At 37.4% G+C, this 12898-nt stretch overlaps 2 protein-coding genes across 8 annotated transcripts in view; one reads left to right on the top strand and one right to left on the bottom strand.

The window, feature by feature from the left end:
- Window positions 1-1711, bottom strand: part of ANKIB1 (ankyrin repeat and IBR domain containing 1) — a 159358-nt gene extending 157647 nt beyond the window's left edge. The window contains exon 1 of one of the 3 annotated variants that reach the window (XM_049714739.1): window positions 1574-1711. Coding sequence is in view for 1 of the 3 variants with exons in the window: in XM_033420491.2 (XP_033276382.1) it covers window positions 866-895 (30 nt within the window). In the remaining 2 variants the exon portion in view is untranslated. Of the gene's footprint in view, window positions 1-865; window positions 1398-1573 lie in introns of those variants that run through there. The other 2 variants (XM_004265609.4, XM_033420491.2) reach the window with 2 other exon arrangements.
- A 419-nt stretch (window positions 1712-2130) lies between these two features.
- KRIT1 (KRIT1 ankyrin repeat containing) overlaps window positions 2131-12898 on the top strand; it is a 45664-nt gene continuing 34896 nt past the window's right edge. Inside the window, exons 1-6 of one of the 5 annotated variants that reach the window (XM_049714762.1) lie at window positions 2131-2258; window positions 2422-2606; window positions 6923-7047; window positions 7994-8153; window positions 11485-11577; window positions 12741-12870. In XM_049714762.1, the coding sequence (XP_049570719.1) occupies window positions 6946-7047; window positions 7994-8153; window positions 11485-11577; window positions 12741-12870 (485 nt within the window). In that variant the 5' untranslated portion in view covers window positions 2131-2258; window positions 2422-2606; window positions 6923-6945. Of the gene's footprint in view, window positions 2607-6922; window positions 7048-7993; window positions 8154-11461; window positions 11578-12740; window positions 12871-12898 lie in introns of those variants that run through there. The other 4 variants (XM_049714760.1, XM_033420502.2, XM_049714759.1 and 1 more) reach the window with 4 other exon arrangements.

Genomic DNA, 12898 nt, shown 5'->3' with positions numbered 1-12898 from the left:
ACATTCAACTCTGTGCAGCGCTTGGCTTCTGACACAAGCCGGTAAAGTACAATTCCAGAGAGACAGCTAGAGATACATCTTTTAAGCCTAGTTCAAACTAAAATTTGTGAACAGTGTGCAGTTACAAATCAAATAATAACCTCAAATCAACTGCTAGAAGGAGGTTTTGAAAACAAAAAAATCATTATTAAACATTTACCTTTCTGAAAATGACGTTTTCTGAAAACAATAACCAAAGCTACCAGTCTAAACTAGAGTAATTTAGAGAACAATAACAAAGAACCTGTAGTTCACAGAGGAAAATCATTCTTAAATTATCATTTGCTTCCTACAGTACCTGGAAAAGCACAAAATGCATGAAGTCAGCTAAGAACTATTGTCCAGTCACTGACAGCATTAGTTACTTTTTAGTCTAATTTCTGGAAAGTTCTGCTGTGGTAGTTTAAAAAGGAAACCAAATTTTAACGAGAAAAAATGCCTAGTTTAAAATCTGGAAATACACATTGAAGATATTCACGGTTAATTTTTTTTTTTTTTAACTAAGAAGCAGGAAGGTGACAGGCACAAAGGTGTGTAACATCTGTAGATGGTTGAGCCAAATCAATTTAAAAAAAAGTCTCTATGAAATTAAGGATTTAAGATAATATCTTGACAAATATAATCTGACATGATCAAAAATCACTTTAGTTTTTTTTAACCACTAACAAAGCAAAAACTTCCAATACAAAGATTTTCACATCATACACACACACACTTTAAATTAAGAATTAAATGTAAATTCAACACACTAAAAAATTATCTAAAGGTATCCAAAATACATTTGAAACATCAGACTTTTGTTTTCACATTGATTTCTCAGACCTACTAGTAAATCTTCCCTGGAATGGGTCTTCATTTCAATACAAGGTTGTTCAATATGCCACTTCGTGTGAATAGAGCTTGTGAGACATCCTCAAAACCTCCTCGGGAGTTCTTAATTTACAGCTCTAATTCCAGTTTCCTGCGACTCAAACAGCAACGTACAGAAAACAGCTTATACACAGGAAGGGAGAGGAATGAAGGTCCAGGGGAAAGGTCCATTCTTTTCTGGTAGCAGAAGATGCAAAAATAAAGGTTCTCTAGAGCTATGTGCCCCTATCCCCACCCATCACAGCCCTTCACTTTCATCCATCCACCCGCTCAAGACTCTCGAGCTCACGAGAACAGCCGAACCCGTGGCTTTCCACGTCTCAAAGAATGGGCGGGGGAAGCTGTGAGGTCCGGGGTACAAACAGAAAAAAAGGGAGGACATAGATCCTTTGACGACAGAGGGACAAGAAGATGCATCCAGATGGTGAGGATGGGACGTGCTACCGAAACACAGAGGCTTGCAAATTCGCTGGGAGAAGAGCTCCCAATGGGTCAGACAGAGGATGTTGACTGTTCAGGGATGGGGACACACAATCCTCCACAAATGAAGGGAGGCACATTTGCAGGAGTCCCGGAAGGGCGTGAACTCGGTAGCGCTGAACTCGGAGCCGAAAATAGGTTGAGACAGCCTCAAAAAGACCGGTACGTCGAAGCTGAGACTTACGGTTACTTCCCGGACTGAGGGTAAGGGTCGGATGGACTCCGCAGCTCTGCAGTTCTGCCGCCCCTGCCTCTCGCGCCGAGCCGGTGACCTCAGGTACTCCCTGCGCTCCACCCACCCGGGCGGACGCCCCTCCTCGCGCTGCGCCCCCTCCTCACCGGCCCCGGTGCGCCCGCCGGGCAAAGGCTGCCGGGGCCGAGGGTGCGCCCTGGAGGCCCGCGGGGAACTCTTCGAGAGCTGGAAGCGCCTGCGGCGAGGCTCAGACTGGGCGGGCGCCCCCCATGCCTCTCCGGCCGCCGCGCCGCCTCACTCGGGGGAGGAGAAGAGGGGGCGGTGGCTCTTGCCTCCGCCTCGCGGTCAAATCCGGCTCATGCTCCAGCCTGGCCCGCGCTTACAGCCCGGGCCGCCCCCTCCCCTCCCCCGCCTCCGGTTCAGCCGCTGGCGTGCCCACTGCCGCCACCACCCCAGTCCCCGAGCCGCCCGCCACCTGCCCCAGACAGCCCTCAGCCCCAGCTAGAAACGACAGGAACGGCAGTAGCTCAGCAGCCGACCCGGAAGCTCTTCCACCACCAACCGCGAGGCTGCGAGGGGCGTGAACCCGGAAGCGATTTCTTCGCCCCGGTAGCATCGGGATGGAAAGCTAAGGCCTTTGAAGATCTGGAATCCCCTAGTTTGGGGAGGGGGTGAGGTGTGTATGGCGCTGAGCTGGGAGGAGAGGGAAGGCCAATAAAGAGCTTGTGGACAAGAGGCTCTCCGAGTCCAGAGATCAGAGCTCTCGAGGCGCGGGGTGCGGAGGGCGGCCGAACACGCCGGGCGGCTTCTGGTGGCGACCGACTGTTTTCCTGTCACAGGAAGTTGGGCCTGGCCGCTGGGAAAGTGAAGGGAAGGAGAAATGAGAAAGCGGTGACGGTCCCCCGCCCCCCAGGTGACTGTCCCACCCACTGAATTGAATGTAGTGGCCCGGGAGGTCCTCGGCCCCCCACACGGGTGAGACGAGGAGGAGCACGATTCAGACTCCAGCGAGAGAAGCGGAAAGGTAGGAGGCCGAACTATCTCCATCCACATCTAGTTTTTCCAGGCAAGGACTTTACTTCTTACAAGTAATTACAAAGACGCCAAAGACCCTTTTTGGGTGGCGGCTCTCTGTGCAGAGAGGCGTGCACGTCCTTTTCCGTTAGTGGACGCTGATGGGCGGTGGCGGAGGAAAAACCTCCTAGGCAGAGTGTTGATTTTTGTCATTTCAGGAAAAGCGATTCACAACTTGTCCTTGGAGCTCACCGCTCCTCTCTTTCCCTCTCTACATCTTTTAAGGCTTCGGGCTTTCGTTCTTCGCTCGGTTCTCCATGGTGTTTTTAGCTTCACCAGAAATCTTTGATCTAGCTGACCTGACTCGGGACCTCACCTCCATGATTCCCTTCTCACTCTTGGAGAGTTTTTGTATCTTCAGTTTGCTTGCAGATGCTTCTCTCAGCATCATGTCTTTTAACTGCTTTGATGATGTCCTCATCTTATTTTGGGGAAAATGTCAAAAACTCAAAAATGTTTTCATAACAGTAGGAAAACAAATAATTCATTCCATGATCTTTTCGACTTAAACCCGAGTTAATGTGTTAGTTGGTTTCCCCTTCGAACTGGGTCGAAGAACTATAGTAGCAGTTGATATAAAGCATGTTTAGATATACTACGGATGAAATCATGCTCCCCCAAATAACCTCCTTAAATATACTTGTAGGAATTCATTTGTTTCCCAATTCCACTATTACTTAGTTCCTTCTCTGTTAGCCAGATTTAGTATAATTGCATTCAGAAGGTATTTGAAGATCATTAAATATCTTAAATTACAGAATAGAATGTCACTTAACAGAAGGAAAGTACTTGAAAATTACCGATGGTACTTTTTGATACTACCTGATGATTGGTAGAACTGGTTGAAAGGACAAGGACAAAACAAGCTGTGTTAGAAGTAGCACCAGTGACTATTTTCTATTCTGCTTTATTATTACTTCCTCTCTTTTTATTACTATAAACCAATTTGAGTGGCAAAAGGATGAAATTTTTAATGGTCAACATATCCCTGTAGGGGAATTCTTACAGATATTTAGTTGCCATCACTTCTCTCTAATGTAACAATGCTTTAAAATATTAAATTGTTCCAGGAGAGTGGAGAAGTGGCATGTAGCTACTCTACCTCAGTTTTTTTTTCCTGTAAAATGGAGATAATAATAATACTTCATCAGGTTTGGGGGAGAATAAAATGAGTTAATGCATGTAAAGCACTTAGCACAGTGTCTAGCACATAATAAACATTATAGGTGTTAGCACTTATTCATATTATTTTAAAAGCATAATAACATGGGTTTTATTAGGTTGAAAAACATTGCTTAAGGATGGAGGAGAAGGGATCAGGAACATCCTACAGAACCCTAAGATAATGCTCCTTTTTTTGTTTTTATTCATGAAGTACACTTTCTGATCATTATTGGTAATTTCTATTAGCATGTACTTTGTAAATCATCTTGTCAATTTTGACTTCTGGTAACTAAATTTACAATACCTATATTCATGTACTGAATCTTCTCTTTTTCTTCATTGCAAACAACTTTTAAAGTTTGTCCATCTGGGGAATTCCGTGGCGGTCCAGTGGTTTAGGACTCTGCCCTTCCATTGCCTAGGGCCCGGGTTCAATACCTGGTCAGGAGACTAAGATCCTGCAAGCCTTGCAGTGCGGCCAGAATAAATAAATAAAGTTTGTCTATCTGTACTCTATACAGCAAATGTTTCTCATTAAAGACATTATTGGCAGTTTGTTCAACAGGACTGTTTTTAGTAAAGATGTTAACAAACCTCCCCCCATGGGGACTAAATGGCATCTGTTCACCCCATTTCTCCCCAGTCATAGTGACGAGAAATGCCCGTACAGATTTTCAAATGATCCCAGGTAGGTATCACTCCCAATTGAGAACCACTTCTACATATTTGTAAGGCTTTATTAGTTAGGCAGCATATTATCATTTATTCTTAAGCATTTTCCAGAAAATGCCACATATTTCCTATTGGTCACTTGAACCTTTATCTAAAATTCAGTCTAAACACATTACAAATTTTAGTTATAGCTTTTTCTGTTATTTTTAGCTCAAATTACCCTCTTCCAATCCTTTTGCATGTGTTTCTGCCCTAGCAGTTTTGCCTTCATATATTAATAGCTTCTGTTCTTTTCCTCACTTAAGCCTTTGTTTCCTTCTTTCATGTCACTGGAAGTATGTATATTTCAAACATTCAAGTATGAATATTTCTTGAAACTCAATTTTTAGAATCTTTGGGGTACATTAACATTAAATGGCGTAAAAACAAAATGCTATAACCCTCATGGTTTTTTAAAATTATATCACATTTGTTTATCTTTTAAAAATTGAGTGTATTGTGCAATACCAAATATTCTAGAGAAGTGATAAGTATTAACAAATAAAGCTTTTTGCTAATAGATGTTTTTTTAACATGAGTTGACCAGCGCAGGAATTGATTTGCTTTAAATCATGTTTAGAAAACTAAGAATTACTTGATTTCTCTTTTTAGGTGCTTAGTAGAAAAAAGGGTTTCCATAATAGTGCCATATATGTTACAAAATGTATTCACAATGCAATGTCTTTCTTTTGGGGGCTGGCAGTCTTCAAGGAGGCATCCATATATTTCAAAATTTGTTGGGTTTTATTATCTTGAAGTCATTGTTAATCTGAGGTGAAAGGTAATTGCTAAATAGAAATTCTGAGAAGAAAAAAGCCTCATCTTTTTCACTTAGTATAGAAAGTGCTGTTGTATGAGGTGGGTTTTAAGATGATCTTATGGAAAAACTGAACTGAAAATAATTCCACAAGGTATAGAGTGAAAATGAATGTCTTCAAAACTTTTCACAAAATGAAATGTCTCAATCCTAATGTTTTCTGTAGTTTCTCTGTTGAGATAGCTGTAGTTTCTCTGGATCTAAATCAGTGAACATTTTTATAATCTAAAATAAAATATTTTATAATTTATAACTAAATTTTATAATTTAAAATAATTTATAAATTAAAATAATTTTGTGCAATAATTTTAATGGTTCTTTTAATTTTAGGCTAACATTTACTTAAAATGTCATAAGTTACTGGATTTTAAAAACATTTCTTTTAAAGGAAATTTTCCAGTTATAAGGCAGTGGAAGGAAGTAAATTAAAGGCTTTTGTTATTACACAAGGAAGCAAATTAAAGGTTTCAAAATGACTATTAATTGCAGTTGAGAAAACAGTAAAGTCCTCTATCTCCTCTCAAAAGATATTCAAAACCTTTCTTGAAAATGAGCTCTTTTTTTTCTATGAGAGTTGGGGCAATAAGGAAATCATTAAATATGAACAGGTCATTTTAATGCCTAATGGACTTTAAAAAAAAACTGAAGAAGGTTCATCTCACCATGGCTAGGAAAGCAACTCCTTGCTTGATGTTCTTTTAGAAATTTACTGGCATATAAATGAGAGGAAGTTTTTTTAAAACAAATAAAATATATTCAATACAAAGAGATTTGTTTTAGTCTAGCCATGAAAAAAAATTAATAATAGCACTTAATGAAGAGATGGAACTATCAAACAACCGAGAGTGCTTGAACTTCAATTACTTGTTAGAAATTGCCTAATGGAGACTTCAAATTAGTCTGGGGAAAAAAGTGTTCATGTGTATGTATATTTAAATATATATATTATATATTTGGAAGAAAATTTTTGGATTATGTAGGGAATTGATAATGGAAGTGGGAAATATTCTTAAGTCATCATCAGAAAGCTTTTATGAACTGACTAAATGTTTTTGAGTCTGTGATAGGCAGCTCCAATGAAAATTATAAACTATCCTTTAGTTCATCCAAATGTCAGATATCAAAGTTCTTTTTAAAGATTCTGGAAAGAATGTCAATGGCAGCTATCTATTTCTAGCTTCCAAACTATTAACAGTATGACATTCACTTGTGCAATTTATGGAAAATAAGTGGGTACTATTCTAAATTGCTAGTTCAAGCCATTTTTTACTTAGTATTTACAAGACATTTTATAATCATATCACCTTTTTATAGGTCCAAGAGGCAGATTCTTATGCTGTTAAGACCTATGAAAGTATGTATCCCCATTTTAAAAAACAAAAATCTACCTTTAATAGGAAAAAAGGACAAAGTAATCTTAAATTATAAACAAAGGTTTTGAATGGTAACATATTATCAGTTATCTCTGACTTGCTTTTTACATAGTATATGTATTCTAAGATAGAAAAATCAACATTTTATTTTTTAAATTGTTTTTCAGAGTGGTTATGTGTCCTTTAATTTAATCTTTCAAGGGATTTCTTTGTTTTATAAAGCAATGGGAAATCCAGAAAACATAGAAGATGCGTACGTTGCTGTTATTCGGCCAAAGAATGCTGCCAGTCTCAATTCTCGGGAATACAGAGCTAAGTCATATGAAGTGAGAACGATTTACTAACATTTGATTTTCAACCATTGAATGTCATTCTCCATTATCATTTTCATTTACATATAAAGTATAACCATAGCCTGTAAATTCTTGTTGATAACCTTGATCTTGACAAGCTAGAATTTACAGTCGTAGATCTGCCCATCATCATGTCTTTTCCGCTACATGTATTTTGACCATTTTTCTATTCATTGATAGGGATAAATTATTAGATATTAAAAGTTACTTATTTGAGTTTTACTTATAACTTATGAGAGTTTGGTTTTTAGTACAGTTTACGGAATGGCTCTCAAAAATTGAAAAAAAAATTGCAAAATTCAGCTTATTCAAAATTCCAACCTAAATTTCGTTCTTGGCTGTTTTCCCAAAGAACTATTTTTAAAAGTTCATTAAAAAATATCTTTACCTTTAATTAAGTTTTAGGCAATTAAGTTACTTCTCTGTCGTCTTGAATACATATATTAGTAAACATGATTGAGGCTCCTGCCAAAAAAAACCCAAAGCAGAATTGTTATCTTTTCTATGCAGCAGATTTCAAGCATCATAAAATGCTTCTAATCTAATCTAACTTGAACTAACTTCTCTAGTATTTTGCTTTAATTGCTTTTTTAAGGTTAGTTTTCTGAAACCTATTAAGGGATACTGCAGGGGTTCTGAGGAGACTACTGCTTCAGCAGTGCTCTGACTTACTGGTTCTCAGTCTTGGCTACACTGTTAAATCACCTGGGGAACTTTAACATTTCCAGTACCAGGACCCCACTCCCCTGACGTTCTGATTTAATAGGTCTGAGATGAAGCTGTGCATTGATACTGTTTTGAAAGAGTCTAGGTTATTCTTATATGCAGCTAGGGTTAAGAAAGACTGCTGGCTTATTATATTCTAGGGCAAGTAAATTTAATTTTAAACACTCTCTTAATATTATTTTTCTCATCTAAGATTTTGTTGCATGAAGTTCCCATTGAAGGACAGAAAAAAAAGAGAAAGAAGGTTTTGTTGGAAACTAAACTTCAGGGCAACAGTGAAATAACACAAGGCATATTGGATTATGTAGTAGAAACCACCAAACCAATGTCTCCTGCAAACCAGGGTATCAGAGGTAAGAAACTTTTCTTTTTAACACAGTTGGCTTTAAATGCTTGTGGAGAAAGACATTTTAAAAAGTAGATTAAAATCAGTTTCTTTTTATGTTCCTTTTCATTTGAAAAACTTGAAAAAGACTCAGAAATTTCTAGGGTTTTTTTTTAAGGTGCAGCCAAGCCCCCTTCAAAAAGCAACTTAACAATTTTTTTAAGTTAAAAAATATTTTTGAAATGTTTAGATAATTTTAAGTAAAAAAAAAATTGAAAATATTTAAATTGTGTTAATGATTTGTTCAAGAGAGAGAGGAAGCCAACAGGTGGCTTAAAAATTAAAAGAAAGCACAAAATTACTTTTGTTAGAAGTATATTTCCCTAGATAAATATCTGTGAACTACTATGTTTGTTTCTCTACTCCAGGACAAGAGAAAACTATAAACCTCTCTCCATAACTAAGTAACAGTTAAGATTTTGTGTATTAGAGCAAGTCCTATAAATTACCAGTCCGCAGAGGTTTTCTTCCCATTTGGTCACAAGAAGAAGATCATTTTCAATGAGCCAAAATAAATTGTAGAAGTATTCACCCTGAAAGGTTCAGGCCTCATTAAAAATATTAGATAATCTATAGCCTATGAAACTGATTAAACATTAATGATCAATTTTATCAGGCTGTGGCCTCACAAGAAGCATATAGCAGAAGTTACAGAAATTATATACTCTGTCCAGGATTCAGGCATTATAATTAAAAAGGTAAAGCTAATTTCAGTCAAACAGCAGTTGAAAACAGTTGTTGATAGTGAGGTAAAGCATACCTCTCTGTGCCTAGTTTTCAGTTTTTTAAAGCTTATTTAGTGTTTTTTTCTATTTGTTCATCTTTATAGAGATTAGTTGTCTAATTCATCTCTCACTAAAGAGACTATTTTTGTTGCAGAGATAAGGCTGAATCCTGTAATTTGATTTGTTGGTTATTTGGGATAGTTGTTCTCTAGAGATAGCTGAACTAAGCCTGTTTCATAACTTCTGGAGGTACCATTCACCATATTTATCTCCCCAACTGGTAACCTCCTTAATAGGGCCTGCAGGGTTTTTGTGGCTTGGGGCTCTAAGCATTGTAACTCGAGATTATAAGAAGTTCCTGCATAAATTTACAGATCTTTGATACACATTCTGAGTACTACAGAGAGAATCCCCTTTCCCTAATTATCAGATTGACTTTTTAAATAAAATGATCTAGAAATTGATCTTAGCTAAAAAGGGGGACTATCCCTGTGGGTGATCAAGGCAAGTGAAAGGCTCTTCTTTTGGATGCCACAAATTTGTCAGCCTTTTCTACCTCAGTCTTGGACTTCTCTGATAAATTTTCATCCAGATTTGTTTTACTATCACTAAATTGTTATAGTTATCAGGATCTATTCTGAGATCAAATTACTGAGACAAAGTCTGAGCCCAAATCACATATTTGAGCTGAGACAGACAAGTCATAATTTGCTATGAATTAGCCGAACTCTACCACTTGGTTCATTTACCAAGCAGGGGGATATAAGTGATATCAGTGTTAACAAAAATATCCCCCGGCCCAGAGGGCTGGGTAGTTTTTCTTAGGAGAAGTTACAAGTGGATAGGCACCCTGAAACATGTCTAGCACAATTATATCTTATATACTTAGACAGTAGAATGTACTAATACATTTTCAGGCAGCTTTTAATAAGAGAAATGAAAGTAAAGAAGTTTTACTTAACTAAATAGACAGTTATATCAATGAACCATGCCATACCTGACTATCCTATTCAATTGAGGTTTTCTAAAAGTGTGAAATATTTTTATAGAGTAATATGATTTCTTATATAAGCATCACATGAAAATTACCAATGACTTTATAATAGCAGTAGTTGTGCCTTTTTGTGCAGTGCTATATATAGTTTATAAAACACTACCACAATTACTTATTAATGAAATTCTTAAATTGGTCCTGTGAGTTAGTATATAGTCATTTTTACATCTGTAAAATGGAAATGCAAACATAGGTTGTCACCTACAAAAATCATATTCCCATTAGTGGAGGAGTTAGGACTAGAACTTCATTTCCCAACTTGTAATCAGTGCTTTTCTTTCCCCGCATGACAGATCTCACAGTTGCATATATAATTTGCAAAGTAGGCAATTAAACAATGGATCAGAACTGGATTTAGGGAAGCTGCAAGGCAGGAAAGATTAAGTGGGACAAGACCTCAAGCCAGACAAAAGAAATATTGCCTCTCAAATTTATTAGAATGTATCTAACACTTATATTTTGTACAAGTGTCTATTTTGTAAAAAATTGTTTGGGGGCTATAATAATAATGTGCCATAATAATCACAAATATTGACTCCAGCATTTTGTGAATGAATGAAGCTGCTTGAGCTCATATTATCTACCTGTCCGCAGAAGGCATCCAGCCAGGCATTCCTACCTGGGTCAAGAACAAGGTTCTATTTCTTGAGATGGGGAGATTGGAAGGGTTGATAAAAATTATGACAAAGATATCCAGAATATGAAAGGTTTTAGAGTGAAAGACTTGTAGGTTGTTATTTATAGCCCCCTTGCTGCCAAATCAGGAACAACAGACTAAGTATAAGAATGGTGGTTACGGGCTTCCCTGGTGGCGCAGTGGTCGGGAGTCCGCCTGCGGATGCAGGGGACACGGGTTCGTGCCCCAGTCCGGGAAGATCCCACATGCCGCAGAGCGGCTGGGCCCATGAGCCATGGCCGCTGAGCCTGCGCGTCCGGAGCCTGTGCTCCGCAACGGGAGAGGCCACAACAGTGAGAGGCCGCGAACCGCAAAAAAAAAAAAAAGAGAATGGTGGTTACAATTCAGAACAACAGTTTATAGCCCAATCAGATTTTAATAAAAACTGAAATTGAGAGTGGAGGTTGAATATTAAATGAAGAGCTGCTAAACTTTAAGACTTTGCAGTTTATGTACACTACGCTTCTTGGCCAGCTTAGACTTTAGTGAAACTCTTACCATCTACATCCCAACTGAATGAAGTATATGCCTGTTCACCTTGCAGGATGTGTTGCTGTTCAGCTGCTCTATCAGTCCTTAGCAGGATGGTTTTCCTTGCTACGTATAGGAAGCTTCTCTTTTAGTGAGTCAGAACAGGGGATCTATTGGTTGATTGTCCACAGAATGATTTACATTATTATCAGAATTACCAGTTTTTATTAGTGCCCATAATAAAATTGACTTTTTATATTTCAGTTCCTCTTAATACTGCCTTTAAAATATTTTTTTCTAATTCTCAAGGTAATATATAAGATTTTAAAAGGCCCATTATTTTTATCTTTACTGACTTAAAAAAAATGATTAGGAAAACGAGTGGTACTAATGAAGAAATTTCCTCTGGATGGGGAGAAGATGGGCAGAGAAGCGGCATTATTTATTGTTCCATCAGTTGTCAAAGGTAAAGTCTAAGTTTCACCTTATGAATCTTTGTATACCTTAGGTGCTAAGCTAAAGTCTGTTGAGGAACTTAGGAATTTGGATTCATAGTTACTATTGTAATACTATTATAGAATACATGTTTTTAAGATAATGGAAGATGGAGAAATTTGTTACTCAAAAAGATGGTTTGATTTCAAAGTAATATTCAGGCTTCCAGACTGATCAGTAATATTTTTGTTTCTGTTTTTAAAAGTAGAACAAAGAAGTGAGGAAGGAAGCCATAATCGAAACAAAAAGTTTTTAGCTTATAATGAGGGATTTTTCAGACTGTGCTATATAGGTAGAATAGAAATAAAAATTTATGTATTTTGGAAAATTAACAGATTATGATCAGAACCTATCTCATATTTGGGAAAAGAAAGTGTCAGTAATAGTTCTAAAATACTCTTCCCAACAGTAGTGGTAATATTTAAAGAACTTAGATCTAATATGAAAATTTAATTTGAGCTTTGACAAGGAATTTATCCTATTATGCTGGAATAATAGAAAAAATATTGAGGTTCAGTGCAGACCATGCAGCCCACTAATTTTGTGTTCTGGGCAAATCACCTCTTTAAGCCTTACCTCTTTATTTGTAAGATAGATACCTGCTCCTACTTGGTTCATCGTGCTGGAAGAATTCAGTGAGGTATTAGATGTAAAAATCACTTTGGAACCTGTAGAGTACTGGCCTCATGTAAGGCCGTAATAATACTAATGATATATTAATGACCCACTGTGGACATCTCATCAGACTGCTGCTACACAGTACTTACACATATTTTATTAGCCAGCTCTATCATTACAGAATTTTTTTTTTCCCCAGCCATACTTAGGTTAAACAGATCAGTATGTTAAATGGTGCTGGAAACCTTATTATTAATCAGAATTTTACAACATTGTTGAGGAAGAGAAAGGGGAAACAATTTCTGTAGTCCTCCAGGATTCTAAATCCTGCATTCACCCAAATGGATAAGGTCACAGAGCTGGCCAGCAATTGAATCCAAGTCTACTAATTTAAAATCTAGAACAATTTATGTTATACTTAACAATTTTTTTTAACATACTGTGTACTTTTAAATAAAAATCATGCAGTCGTAAACCTTTTATATGATGGCATAATTCTTCATTTTTCTTTTTCAGATAATACTAAATATACGTATACTCCAGGATGCCCAATTTTTTACTGCTTACAAGATATTATGCGAGTCTGTAGTGAATCCAGCACTCACTTTGCTGCACTTACAGCAAGAATGTTAATAGCCTTGGATAAGTAAGAACTGCCATTAAAAATATTTTTT

This window comes from Orcinus orca, chromosome 9, assembly GCF_937001465.1.
Source record: "Orcinus orca chromosome 9, mOrcOrc1.1, whole genome shotgun sequence".
Lineage (NCBI taxonomy): Eukaryota > Metazoa > Chordata > Mammalia > Artiodactyla > Delphinidae > Orcinus > Orcinus orca.
This window is presented reverse-complemented; position numbering and strand designations above follow the sequence as displayed.